The 15326-nt window shown below is 36.1% G+C and overlaps 2 protein-coding genes across 2 annotated transcripts; both read right to left on the bottom strand.

Annotated features, from left to right (window-relative positions):
* Window positions 1-871: 871 nt before the first annotated feature.
* LOC107693695 (major facilitator superfamily domain-containing protein 12-like) lies at window positions 872-6707 on the bottom strand. The gene is made up of 10 exons (XM_016493163.1): window positions 6695-6707; window positions 6373-6475; window positions 6115-6247; window positions 4807-5013; window positions 4506-4598; window positions 4314-4406; window positions 3479-3649; window positions 3113-3207; window positions 2838-2968; window positions 872-1736 (listed from the first exon to the last, which is right to left on the bottom strand). The coding sequence occupies exons 1-10, from the start codon at window positions 6705-6707 to the stop codon at window positions 1660-1662; spliced, it is 1116 nt and encodes a 371-aa protein (XP_016348649.1). The 3' UTR covers window positions 872-1659.
* A 320-nt stretch (window positions 6708-7027) lies between these two features.
* LOC107693733 (major facilitator superfamily domain-containing protein 12-like) lies at window positions 7028-14163 on the bottom strand. Its single transcript, XM_016493236.1, has 10 exons — window positions 13480-14163; window positions 12742-12952; window positions 12484-12616; window positions 11176-11382; window positions 10875-10967; window positions 10683-10775; window positions 9832-10002; window positions 9270-9364; window positions 8995-9125; window positions 7028-7892 (listed from the first exon to the last, which is right to left on the bottom strand). The coding sequence occupies exons 1-10, from the start codon at window positions 13748-13750 to the stop codon at window positions 7816-7818; spliced, it is 1482 nt and encodes a 493-aa protein (XP_016348722.1). The 5' UTR covers window positions 13751-14163; the 3' UTR covers window positions 7028-7815.
* Window positions 14164-15326: the final 1163 nt, after the last annotated feature.

Below are 15326 nucleotides of genomic sequence, written 5' to 3'. Positions count from 1 at the left end.
TTAATGATTCCCTGCAGAATAAATATACATATTATGTATATGTTTATACACTTCATGTTTAATTAAAACACAGTGTAATTTAAAAAAACATTTATTTAAAATATGTTTTGAACAAGACATCAAATATAATAAAATACAACTGTCTTTTACAAACATACTGATTTTGTTGATTGATTCCACTACAATTGACTATTTAATTCATTCCAGTTACATTTGAGCGTCAGTCTTTACAATTTATTTTAAGTGTTTAAAGTCTTGAGCATCACCTTAGATCAGCTGACCAGATGTTAAAACTACTCACACTGACACTGCATTCCTGCTAATCAGTAACTAGTCACAAAGACAAGTTACAATGTATCAACTCTGTTCATAAAGAACATTTATTCTGTTCAGTAAATTACATGAACAGAAAACATGTCAGACACAATTGTCTTGCATATGAAAACAATTATGCATATATAAAAATATGAAAGAAAACAAAAAGCTAGTGGTTACAGGGAGAAAAAAAATGCTCATCACTGACTCTCTGGTCCCTAACATTGATAACCCATGTATCTCACACCTGAAAATATGCCCTGAAACGACAACACATGGCTTCATGTCCCCTGATTTAAAATAGCAATTCTTCCCTTTTCGTGAATTCCCTTTTGGAACAGTTAGATGGATTTATTAATATAACCTGAAATGATGCATCCATCATAACATGTGCATCTTGCACTAACTTCATAATAACGTCAATAGTTTTGAGTCCTTATAAAAATAAATTCCCTTGTTTTTATGGACTTGATTGAAATAACTGAACTAAATTTATGATCACAAATAAAAACAAATTTTAAATGATAAACATCAAAAAGAATTGTTCATAATAAAGATAAAGTGTCTATGCAGACTGCTGGGTTAAGTGAGAACTATGAAATAAATAGCCACATGTCAGACACAATTGTCTTACATATGAAAACAATTATGCATATATAAAAATATGAAAGAAAACAAAAAGCTAGTGGTTACAGGGGGAAAAATGCTCATCACTGACTCTCTGGTCCCTAACATTGATAACCCATGTATCTCACACCTGAAAATATGCCCTGAAACGACAACACATGGCTTCATGTCCCCTGATTTAAAATAGCAATTCTTCCCTTTTCATGAATTCCCTTATGGAACAGTTAGATGGATTTATTAATATAACCTGAAATGATGCATCCATCATAACATGTGCATCTTGCACTAACTTCACAATAACGTCAATAGTTTTGAGTCCTTATAAAAATAAATTCCCTTGTTTTTATGGACTTGATTGAAATAACTGAACTAAATTTATAGTAAAACAAATTTTAAATGATAAACATGAAAAAAAAATTGGGCATAATAAAGATAAAGTGTCTATGCAGACTGCTGGGTTAAGTGAGAACTATGAAATAAAAAGCCACAATACAGGACACATGAGTAATATCAACTAATCACCTCTAAAAATTCCCCACATATTTGGCTCTCAGTGAAATTCTCTCATGTGTCAAGATGTGGCCACCATATAGACTACATTAGCAAACACTGGCCTATGTGAAAGATCATTCTGAACCAAAACCTGATTTCTAACCTTCACCACTGTGATGTAAGTGTCAACCAAACGCTCTCTGCATCAGAGCTGAAGATGTGTGTTCAGTTGACTGATGGCTGCTCAGAGCTCTCCGAGTCCTCTGTATCACTCCCCATAAGGCCAGTCACCTCAGGCAGATCTACAAAAACAATACAAACATCACAATACAAACATACAGTACACCACCATTCAAAGGTTTGGAGTCAGTACGATTTTTTGAAAGAAACTGATAGTCTTATTCAGCAAGGGCACATTAAATTGATAGTAAAGATATTTATAATGTAACAAAAGTTATTTTCTGTTTTTTTTAAATGCTGTTGTTTTGAACTTTCTATTCATTAATGAATATTGATGCAAACAAGTAGTAATAGTACAGCTGTTTGCAGCACTGACAATAATAATAAGAAACATTTCTTGAGCAGCAAATCAGCATATTAGAATGCTTTCTGAAGGATCATTTGACACTGAAGACTGGAGTAATGATGCTGAAAATTCAGCTTTGCCTTCACAGGAATACATTTCATTTTAAAATATTAAAATAGAAAACAGCCATTTTTAAATTGTAATATTTCACAATAAATATGACTGACCCTAAACATTTGAATGGCAGTTTAAACCTATGGAATCAACCTTTTATTATCTGATACTGATCACTTTTAAAGGGGTCATATATTTTTATTATGAAAATAATCACTTATATATACATAATCCAGTTAATCATGACCATTTCCACCTTCTTCACCTTCAAAAGCACAAGGTTTGGCAAACCTTCCCACATTTTATCATTAGTCTGGGTTTCTTAATAGGTGTGCTTAGAATAACTGAATCAAAGTACTTAGTTGTCACAGAAAAAAAAAATTAAATCAATAAATAAATATGATGCAGTCTGGTTTCTTGCACTCCATCATCTCCAAACATTGAGGAAAATTTGCCTCATGATTTGACCCCTTTAAATTAAAGGTGGATGATTGATGTTTCTGATTGTTTTTTGTGGAAAAAATCATGTAGTTCAGATTCCTGATTGTTATTTCAGATGCTGACATGTTACCCTCACCCTTAAAGTCTTTGCTGTTTATTGAACCATTCATATGATCTTGCATAGATACTGTAATACAAAACATCATGTCGACCATGAGGTGAAGAGGTTATCGAGTAACACTATTAAACAGAGGCAGTCAAAGAGGAAGTACATGTTTAAAAGCAAGAAAGACATAAATGACAGTTTTGTCAAGTGTCTTACAGTGCACTATCTTTATAGGCCAGATAAGGATCGTGCAGAGGCTCAGCGCTGCTAAAACGGCCACTCCACCAGTGACGATGACCATGATATAGTGATAATACCACACACAGCCTGGACAGCATACCATTGTGCTATATGAGAGAAATCACGCATGTAAAAAAAATTTTTTTTTTAAATTACATTTTGTTTTACTTCTTTTACTCTAAACATAAAATGAAACCATTAAAACAGTCTCTCTCACAAGCAAGCATCTATGCAGGGACATACACACTTACCGGCAGGGATGTAGCGTCTGAATAATCATAACTCCCAGACCATTAGCCACCTTGTCTGTGAAGCTCATAGCTCCATAAACAAAAGCACCACTTTGCTGTCAGGAGGAAAAGAAAAAAAGTCAGAATCAGAAACTCGAACACTTCTTTAATAGCACAATTTTAGTTCCTTACAACCATTTTTACACTTTTGAAACTAGTCACTCTGAAGCATATGCCTTTCACTTCTGTAAACATCTGAATATCTTACTGGCTCAATCATGCGTTACTGTTGAAGTTGTTAGTGCTGAATCCGCTCTATAAAACATTTGCTTCAAGTGGTTCCTGTTCATTTTCAGTTCTCCATTACTGACTGATATCAGCACTTACTGTTTGGTCTCCTATGAGTTCGGCTGTCATGGCAAGTGACATCACCAGGATGGTAGCGGACCCCACTCCGAGCAAGACCGCAGCGCCATACACCTTTTCTCCCATGTGTGTGTCCAGCAGCACCCAACAGGAGAACGCAAGAATCAGCAACAGTCCCAAAAAATAGGTCATCTGTCAATAAGAAAAAAGGACACTTTAGTGCAAATAAAATCCTTCTATCATATTGTATTAGCTTCCAATACTGCACATGAATACTTCCAATACTTCCATTCGTTTTCATTTTTAAGATGGTCCCTTAAATACTGGATGGGGACCGGGGCCCACTAGGTGGCCTTATGGTTAGAGAGTTGGACTTGTAACCTGAAGGTTGTGGGTTTGAGTCTCAGTACCGACAGGAATTGAAGGTGGGGGGAGTAAATTTACAGAGCTCTCTTCCACCTTCACAATTAATTACTCTAGTGGCGAAAACTTACATATTGTACCTTTAACACTTGATGGGCAATTTCCTATTTTGTTCTCTTTTTTACTTCCTGATGAAGACAAGAAGATTTTTAGCACTAATTTAACAAGGATGCACATCAGGTGTGTTATTAAAATCTATAATTGACATACCTCCAACTCATAAAGCTTCGGCTCAAAAGAAATCACACATTCCCCCACTAGTAATTACGACTTTATGGTGGTGTTCGTGTGCGCTCAACTCATAAATTTGATCACACGTATATGACGCAGCAAAACTGACTGGTATCTCTGGATTGTTAATCACTTCAAACAAAGAGAAGAGGTATATGGTTTATATTTCAATCAAAACACACACATGCAAACTTATACTCACACATTTGCCTATTAGCTTGCTTAGAGGCTTCATGATAAATGAGGAAGCGAAACCACTCAGGAACATGACCAGGGGAATGGTGGCTATGTACTTCTGCAAAAGAGAGGATCAAACAGTGATCACTGCCTTTTTTCTTCGATGCTTTTGCTGATGAACTGGGTGCAAAGTGTAGTATTACTATAGCTGTCTTACCTTTGGCAGCAGTAGTGTGTAGGTGAGATACATGGATATGTATGTTTGCGACAGGTTCACTATCAGTCTGGTGGACATATAAAGCAACGCCACCTGAATAACAGAGCAGGGTTTAGAGATGACATTAACTTTCTGAACTGTCTGTTATAACAGACAGTTACTAAATACTGTATCCTGAACATTTTCACACCACTGTGATTAAGTGATAACATTGTGTTTCAAGCCACTATTCAGATTAATCACAAAAGCTGAGAATTAACTTACATGCCACTGAAACGTAACATAGGTATGGGCTGCTAACCTGGTAGAATGATGGCTGTCTCAGCCAGTGCTTCCACTGCAGCAGACTGGTGGGAGGAGACACAGTGGTGTTGTTAAGAAGAGGCTGCCGCTCCCCAGGACTAGAGCCCTCCTCCTCCCGACGGGGACGTGCCCCCTTCTCCCGTGTGCCCAGGTGAAAGAGCAGCGAGAACAGAGCTCCAATGCCCACTACTGTAAGACTTAGACCCTGAGTGTGAACAGATATTACTGCATGAAGCTTGTCAGGGCTGTTTTGATGTTAACCTGGTAGGGTAACATCAACAGAAGCAAAGACGGAAAAGTCTGGTCTACAAAACATCAGCTGAAAACCATAAACTGTTGATTATATGCATTTAATATATTTAACTACCCTAGTAAAAAATAAATACACTAAAATTGTACTTTTAGTATACTAAACTGGTATATTTAAAGTCTGCAAAATTGGAACAACTAATTTTGTACTTAATGCACATTAATTGTGCGGAAGTAGTGCTGAACATATACTGAAGTATATTTGATTGTGCTAAAGTGGAACTATTGCAAGTATACTTCAGGTACATTTTAAATATCTTGCATTTAAAGACCGATGTTATTCAAAGATCATACAATCCTCATCAATAGTGACATAAAAACACATTTTAGACTTAATATTAAGAAATGTGCATTGTGCACAAGTAGTACTCCAAACAAAGTTTAATTATAATTTTTATATCAGTAAGCAATATGCCAGTAAATATTTTAACAGATGTGAACTATAGTTAGTATGAAATAAATGTATTTTTTACTAGGGTACTACCACTCATTTAAAGAAGCATCTGAGAGAAATTTGCTGGAATATCAAAATGTATACTGACTTTTAAGTCAACATGAAATTAAAACTGATCCTCTTTATTTAAATAAATGTTCCTTGTCTTACTGTTCATAGATAGATAGATACATAGATAGATAGAAATCATTCTAATATGCTGATTTGGTGCTTATTAAGGTCTTATTACCAATGTTAAACAGCTGTGCTGTTAAATATTTTTTTGTGGAAACGGTGACATTTCTTTCAGGATTCTTTAATGAATAGAAAGTTCAGAAGAACAGCATTTATTTTAATAATTTTTGTATCAGTTGTATCAGAACATTTTTTCTTTAAAAAAAACCACCTTTGTACAGTAGTGCATGTAATATAGAGTATAATTTTAAATATCTACACACACGGTCACAAAAATTTTAAAATCATGGAGTCTTTAAATTGAGCTATTTTATAATTCAGGATGAAATGACCAAGGCTTCAGTTCAGCACAAGAACATCAGCACTCACTCTGAAAACAGGGATGTCAACCGGGCCGAGGTTTTCCGTAATGGCGGGATCATCTCCTTCCTGAGTCTGAAAATGAAACATCAGCCAGGCCACTGCATACACTGTGATGTTGGCTATCACCGTAAAGGCATACCTAACAGATACAACCAAAACACAATAAAAAGCTAATACATCATCCCGGTCACTACAGACAAAGTCCTCCAAACAAGCATCACGAGAATGGTTGATCATCACATGCTCAGATCTGCATGAGTTTACCTGTATGCAGTGAGCTCCACTTTTTCATGCTCGCAAGTCACCAGCTCTGGAATGAGGGAGAGATGGGAAATCTGGGTGGCCGCCCATCCAAACTGGAATCCTGCTAATCAGTAACTAGTCACAAAGACAAGTTACAATGTATCAACTCTGTTCATAAAGAACATTTATTCTGTTCAGTAAATTACATGAACAGAAAACATGTCAGACACAATTGTCTTGCATATGAAAACAATTATGCATATATAAAAATATGAAAGAAAACAAAAAGCTAGTGGTTACAGGGAGAAAAAAAATGCTCATCACTGACTCTCTGGTCCCTAACATTGATAACCCATGTATCTCACACCTGAAAATATGCCCTGAAACGACAACACATGGCTTCATGTCCCCTGATTTAAAATAGCAATTCTTCCCTTTTCATGAATTCCCTTATGGAACAGTTAGATGGATTTATTAATATAACCTGAAATGATGCATCCATCATAACATGTGCATCTTGCACTAACTTCATAATAACGTCAATAGTTTTGAGTCCTTATAAAAATAAATTCCCTTGTTTTTATGGACTTGATTGAAATAACTGAACTAAATTTATGATCACAAATAAAAACAAATTTTAAATGATAAACATCAAAAAGAATTGTTCATAATAAAGATAAAGTGTCTATGCAGACTGCTGGGTTAAGTGAGAACTATGAAATAAATAGCCACATGTCAGACACAATTGTCTTACATATGAAAACAATTATGCATATATAAAAATATGAAAGAAAACAAAAAGCTAGTGGTTACAGGGGGAAAAATGCTCATCACTGACTCTCTGGTCCCTAACATTGATAACCCATGTATCTCACACCTGAAAATATGCCCTGAAACGACAACACATGGCTTCATGTCCCCTGATTTAAAATAGCAATTCTTCCCTTTTCATGAATTCCCTTATGGAACAGTTAGATGGATTTATTAATATAACCTGAAATGATGCATCCATCATAACATGTGCATCTTGCACTAACTTCACAATAACGTCAATAGTTTTGAGTCCTTATAAAAATAAATTCCCTTGTTTTTATGGACTTGATTGAAATAACTGAACTAAATTTATAGTAAAACAAATTTTAAATGATAAACATGAAAAAAAAATTGGGCATAATAAAGATAAAGTGTCTATGCAGACTGCTGGGTTAAGTGAGAACTATGAAATAAAAAGCCACAATACAGGACACATGAGTAATATCAACTAATCACCTCTAAAAATTCCCCACATATTTGGCTCTCAGTGAAATTCTCTCATGTGTCAAGATGTGGCCACCATATAGACTACATTAGCAAACACTGGCCTATGTGAAAGATCATTCTGAACCAAAACCTGATTTCTAACCTTCACCACTGTGATGTAAGTGTCAACCAAACGCTCTCTGCATCAGAGCTGAAGATGTGTGTTCAGTTGACTGATGGCTGCTCAGAGCTCTCCGAGTCCTCTGTATCACTCCCCATAAGGCCAGTCACCTCAGGCAGATCTACAAAAACAATACAAACATCACAATACAAACATACAGTACACCACCATTCAAAGGTTTGGAGTCAGTACGATTTTTTGAAAGAAACTGATAGTCTTATTCAGCAAGGGCACATTAAATTGATAGTAAAGATATTTATAATGTAACAAAAGTTATTTTCTGTTTTTTTTTAAATGCTGTTGTTTTGAACTTTCTATTCATTAATGAATATTGATGCAAACAAGTAGTAATAGTACAGTTGTTTGCAGCACTGACAATAATAATAAGAAACATTTCTTGAGCAGCAAATCAGCATATTAGAATGCTTTCTGAAGGATCATTTGACACTGAAGACTGGAGTAATGATGCTGAAAATTCAGCTTTGCCTTCACAGGAATACATTTCATTTTAAAATATTAAAATAGAAAACAGCCATTTTTAAATTGTAATATTTCACAATAAATATGACTGACCCTAAACATTTGAATGGCAGTTTAAACCTATGGAATCAACCTTTTATTATCTGATACTGATCACTTTTAAAGGGGTCATATATTTTTATTATGAAAATAATCACTTATATATACATAATCCAGTTAATCATGACCATTTCCACCTTCTTCACCTTCAAAAGCACAAGGTTTGGCAAACCTTCCCACATTTTATCATTAGTCTGGGTTTCTTAATAGGTGTGCTTAGAATAACTGAATCAAAGTACTTAGTTGTCACAGAAAAAAAAAATTAAATCAATAAATAAATATGATGCAGTCTGGTTTCTTGCACTCCATCATCTCCAAACATTGAGGAAAATTTGCCTCATGATTTGACCCCTTTAAATTAAAGGTGGATGATTGATGTTTCTGATTGTTTTTTGTGGAAAAAATCATGTAGTTCAGATTCCTGATTGTTATTTCAGATGCTGACATGTTACCCTCACCCTTAAAGTCTTTGCTGTTTATTGAACCATTCATATGATCTTGCATAGATACTGTAATACAAAACATCATGTCGACCATGAGGTGAAGAGGTTATCGAGTAACACTATTAAACAGAGGCAGTCAAAGAGGAAGTACATGTTTAAAAGCAAGAAAGACATAAATGACAGTTTTGTCAAGTGTCTTACAGTGCACTATCTTTATAGGCCAGATAAGGATCGTGCAGAGGCTCAGCGCTGCTAAAACGGCCACTCCACCAGTGACGATGACCATGATATAGTGATAATACCACACACAGCCTGGACAGCATACCATTGTGCTATATGAGAGAAATCACGCATGTAAAAAAAATTTTTTTTTTAAATTACATTTTGTTTTACTTCTTTTACTCTAAACATAAAATGAAACCATTAAAACAGTCTCTCTCACAAGCAAGCATCTATGCAGGGACATACACACTTACCGGCAGGGATGTAGCGTCTGAATAATCATAACTCCCAGACCATTAGCCACCTTGTCTGTGAAGCTCATAGCTCCATAAACAAAAGCACCACTTTGCTGTCAGGAGGAAAAGAAAAAAAGTCAGAATCAGAAACTCGAACACTTCTTTAATAGCACAATTTTAGTTCCTTACAACCATTTTTACACTTTTGAAACTAGTCACTCTGAAGCATATGCCTTTCACTTCTGTAAACATCTGAATATCTTACTGGCTCAATCGTGCGTTACTGTTGAAGTTGTTAGTGCTGAATCCGCTCTATAAAACATTTGCTTCAAGCGGTTCCTGTTCATTTTCAGTTCTCCATTATAGCACAATTTTAGTTCCTTACAACCATTTTTACACTTTTGAAACTAGTCACTCTGAAGCATATGCCTTTCACTTCTGTAAACATCTGAATATCTTACTGGCTCAATCATGCGTTACTGTTGAAGTTGTTAGTGCTGAATCCGCTCTATAAAACATTTGCTTCAAGTGGTTCCTGTTCATTTTCAGTTCTCCATTACTGACTGATATCAGCACTTACTGTTTGGTCTCCTATGAGTTCGGCTGTCATGGCAAGTGACATCACCAGGATGGTAGCGGACCCCACTCCGAGCAAGACCGCAGCGCCATACACCTTTTCTCCCATGTGTGTGTCCAGCAGCACCCAACAGGAGAACGCAAGAATCAGCAACAGTCCCAAAAAATAGGTCATCTGTCAATAAGAAAAAAGGACACTTTAGTGCAAATAAAATCCTTCTATCATATTGTATTAGCTTCCAATACTGCACATGAATACTTCCAATACTTCCATTCGTTTTCATTTTTAAGATGGTCCCTTAAATACTGGATGGGGACCAGGGGGTCAGGGGACCGGGGCCCACTAGGTGGCCTTATGGTTAGAGAGTTGGACTTGTAACCTGAAGGTTGTGGGTTTGAGTCTCAGTACCGACAGGAATTGAAGGTGGGGGGAGTAAATTTACAGAGCTCTCTTCCACCTTCACAATTAATTACTCTAGTGGCGAAAACTTACATATTGTACCTTTAACACTTGATGGGCAATTTCCTATTTTGTTCTCTTTTTTACTTCCTGATGAAGACAAGAAGATTTTTAGCACTAATTTAACAAGGATGCACATCAGGTGTGTTATTAAAATCTATAATTGACATACCTCCAACTCATAAAGCTTCGGCTCAAAAGAAATCACACATTCCCCCACTAGTAATTACGACTTTATGGTGGTGTTCGTGTGCGCTCAACTCATAAATTTGATCACACGTATATGACGCAGCAAAACTGACTGGTATCTCTGGATTGTTAATCACTTCAAACAAAGAGAAGAGGTATATGGTTTATATTTCAATCAAAACACACACATGCAAACTTATACTCACACATTTGCCTATTAGCTTGCTTAGAGGCTTCATGATAAATGAGGAAGCGAAACCACTCAGGAACATGACCAGGGGAATGGTGGCTATGTACTTCTGCAAAAGAGAGGATCAAACAGTGATCACTGCCTTTTTTCTTCGATGCTTTTGCTGATGAACTGGGTGCAAAGTGTAGTATTACTATAGCTGTCTTACCTTTGGCAGCAGTAGTGTGTAGGTGAGATACATGGATATGTATGTTTGCGACAGGTTCACTATCAGTCTGGTGGACATATAAAGCAACGCCACCTGAATAACAGAGCAGGGTTTAGAGATGACATTAACTTTCTGAACTGTCTGTTATAACAGACAGTTACTAAATACTGTATCCTGAACATTTTCACACCACTGTGATTAAGTGATAACATTGTGTTTCAAGCCACTATTCAGATTAATCACAAAAGCTGAGAATTAACTTACATGCCACTGAAACGTAACATAGGTATGGGCTGCTAACCTGGTAGAATGATGGCTGTCTCAGCCAGTGCTTCCACTGCAGCAGACTGGTGGGAGGAGACACAGTGGTGTTGTTAAGAAGAGGCTGCCGCTCCCCAGGACTAGAGCCCTCCTCCTCCCGACGGGGACGTGCCCCCTTCTCCCGTGTGCCCAGGTGAAAGAGCAGCGAGAACAGAGCTCCAATGCCCACTACTGTAAGACTTAGACCCTGAGTGTGAACAGATATTACTGCATGAAGCTTGTCAGGGCTGTTTTGATGTTAACCTGGTAGGGTAACATCAACAGAAGCAAAGACGGAAAAGTCTGGTCTACAAAACATCAGCTGAAAACCATAAACTGTTGATTATATGCATTTAATATATTTAACTACCCTAGTAAAAAATAAATACACTAAAATTGTACTTTTAGTATACTAAACTGGTATATTTAAAGTCTGCAAAATTGGAACAACTAATTTTGTACTTAATGCACATTAATTGTGCGGAAGTAGTGCTGAACATATACTGAAGTATATTTGATTGTGCTAAAGTGGAACTATTGCAAGTATACTTCAGGTACATTTTAAATATCTTGCATTTAAAGACCGATGTTATTCAAAGATCATACAATCCTCATCAATAGTGACATAAAAACACATTTTAGACTTAATATTAAGAAATGTGCATTGTGCACAAGTAGTACTCCAAACAAAGTTTAATTATAATTTTTATATCAGTAAGCAATATGCCAGTAAATATTTTAACAGATGTGAACTATAGTTAGTATGAAATAAATGTATTTTTTACTAGGGTACTACCACTCATTTAAAGAAGCATCTGAGAGAAATTTGCTGGAATATCAAAATGTATACTGACTTTTAAGTCAACATGAAATTAAAACTGATCCTCTTTATTTAAATAAATGTTCCTTGTCTTACTGTTCATAGATAGATAGATACATAGATAGATAGAAATCATTCTAATATGCTGATTTGGTGCTTATTAAGGTCTTATTACCAATGTTAAACAGCTGTGCTGTTAAATATTTTTTTGTGGAAACGGTGACATTTCTTTCAGGATTCTTTAATGAATAGAAAGTTCAGAAGAACAGCATTTATTTTAATAATTTTTGTATCAGTTGTATCAGAACATTTTTTCTTTAAAAAAAACCACCTTTGTACAGTAGTGCATGTAATATAGAGTATAATTTTAAATATCTACACACACGGTCACAAAAATTTTAAAATCATGGAGTCTTTAAATTGAGCTATTTTATAATTCAGGATGAAATGACCAAGGCTTCAGTTCAGCACAAGAACATCAGCACTCACTCTGAAAACAGGGATGTCAACCGGGCCGAGGTTTTCCGTAATGGCGGGATCATCTCCTTCCTGAGTCTGAAAATGAAACATCAGCCAGGCCACTGCATACACTGTGATGTTGGCTATCACCGTAAAGGCATACCTAACAGATACAACCAAAACACAATAAAAAGCTAATACATCATCCCGGTCACTACAGACAAAGTCCTCCAAACAAGCATCACGAGAATGGTTGATCATCACATGCTCAGATCTGCATGAGTTTACCTGTATGCAGTGAGCTCCACTTTTTCATGCTCGCAAGTCACCAGCTCTGGAATGAGGGAGAGATGGGAAATCTGGGTGGCCGCCCATCCAAACTGGAATATGACGATGAATGGGGTGAAGTAAGTGAGACTGACCCACTGTGGAGTGTCCAGATCACAGCCCAGGCACTGGTTAAATATAAAGGGGAATGACAGGAGAACGCTAATAGTTCCTAGGTAGAGTAAAAAGAGAGTAAATGTTACCCTGGAGCAAAAAAAAAAAAACAGTCTTAAGTCGCTGGGGTATATTTGTAGCAATAGCCAACAATACATTGTATGGGTCAAAATTATCGATTTTTCTTTTATGCCCAAAATCATTAGGATATTAAGTAAAGATTATGATCCATTAAGATATTTAGTCATTTTCAAATAGTTGTATGTCAGCCAAATATTGTCCTATCCTAACAAACCATACATCAATGGAAAGCTTATTTATCCGTTAAAAAAAAATGACCCTTATGACTAGTTTTGTGGTCCAGGGTCACAAATGAGAATAATATATCATACATTAATATGCAAGAGATAAAGAGACAGATTACCCAAAAACAATTGTGTCATAATTTACTAAGAACATAATATAAAAAAATAAAGTGAATGTTCATCCCTGAAGTCTTATTTTGAAAGTCATACTAGAACAACATAAAGGTGATGACAGGCGCAATTTTGGCTGAACTGTCCCTTTAAGACCCTCGTCACTCACCAACTAAATGCCATGTTTTTCTCTTCCCATATGATCCACAGCCGGGTGACTTATCAGACTCATAACCGATGAGCGGAGTACTCACTCCGTCCGCTATCTGTCCCACTAGCAGCAACACACCAGCATATGTGTTCTGAAAGCCCAGCACTGAGTGATAAAACACCAGCAGGTATGTGAACCACATAGAGGCACACAGGTCGTTGAGAAAATGCCCCACTGAGTAACTCAAGCGCCTGAAAGCGGGTAAAGAGGCTTCTGAGGAGTCCGACATGATTAACGTGATACAGTCAACCCACAATCGGCTAAAAATGCGTATTCCCTTTTATCCACCTCTGCATATTGTCCTGTCCAGCGCCGGTTTCCTCACTGCAGGGAGAATGAGTCTGGTGTGAAGTTCAAGGCTCTCGGTCCATCACTGTGACTAGTGAGAGCCCTAAGGATTTGGTCAGCTGACTTCGTAAATGAGTCACGATGGAGGAGGCGCGAATTGAAATTGTAATATTCTTTCATGAATTGAGATTTACAGTTGTATATGTAATGTTGGTAAATATTAATGCAGCACGGTTAATGTTGAATTTGATCTTGTGCGAAAAACGTATAGCACCTTGTTATTTTCGATTCATGTTGTCATGACGTGTTTATTAAGCCACACCCTCTCTCATCTGTGTTGCCATATCCTCTTTAATAAGAGCGACTATGGTGGTGTTGTTTTCAAAATAAGAGCAGTCGTGGTTTTTAAGATAGTTTCCACAACACGCGGTTTTAGACTTATTTCCGCAATACTGTCGCGTATTTCTTTCTTTTATTTATTTAATTTTTGATAATACTTGAGCCACATGACATGACACAGTTGACAAATATCCCCACCTGGTGTTCAAGCAGCACTCTACATATTCTACATTCCTCCGTTTCTGCTTTTCTTTCCTCATCTTTTGCGCGCTCGAGAGATTTAGTTCACTAATTTTAGTAGATTTAGATTTTTATTTTTTAAGAAATCTGGCAACACTGCATCCATTCCCTTATGAAAATTAACCATGGTTTTGCTACAAAAAAAACATGGTTACTATAGTTAAACCATGGTAACCACAAATTGACCACAGATTTGCCACATTAACCATAGTTTAACCATGGTATTTGTAATAAAACAGTGGTTATACAAATGGTAATTAACACAAAATGTACTTCTTGCCACTCAGCAACACTAAATTCAATGCGTATTTCGTTTGTTTAAATTAAATCTCTAATGTCACAACTAAGTTTAACCCAAAAATAAAAATTATGTCATCATTTACTCACCTTCACGTTATTGCAAATCGGTATGACTTCTTGGTTCCTGTTGACTTCCATGGGAATGGGAACCAAAACTGTTTGGTTACCAACATTCTTCAAATTATCTCTTTTGTTTTCCGCAGAAGTTAAGTCATACATGTTTGGAACGACATGAGGGTGAGCAAAAATGACAGAATTCTCATTTTTGGGTGAACTATGCCTTTAATTCATCCCTTCAATGACCGTTTTTATTTCTTTAAAAAAACTGAATTTTCACCGTTTTGAAAAACCTGGATATATGAGGTAGCCTGATTTTAAAAGTGTAAATTCTAGACCCTTCTAGTCATGTAAATTAATACAATCACATAACTTCATAGACATTTTTATAAATACATATTTTTCTAGTTATTTCAAGCTCTAAAATATTTTATCAGTAAGAAATGGAGCAAAAAAATAATAATAAAAAAATCCTTATTCTTAACCCTTGTCCAGTAAATCATGAATAACTGGTTGAGAACCACTGCTCTTCACTATATCTAAAAACAGTCCATTCATGGTTCTTGACTTTGTAATAAAAA

Source organism: Sinocyclocheilus anshuiensis, unplaced genomic scaffold (genome assembly GCF_001515605.1).
Source record: "Sinocyclocheilus anshuiensis isolate Anshui unplaced genomic scaffold, SAMN03320099.WGS_v1.1 scaffold1472, whole genome shotgun sequence".
NCBI classification, from domain to species: Eukaryota; Metazoa; Chordata; class Actinopteri; order Cypriniformes; family Cyprinidae; genus Sinocyclocheilus; species Sinocyclocheilus anshuiensis.
The sequence above is the reverse complement of the archived record's forward strand: the minus strand, read 5'-3'. Positions and strand labels throughout refer to the sequence as shown.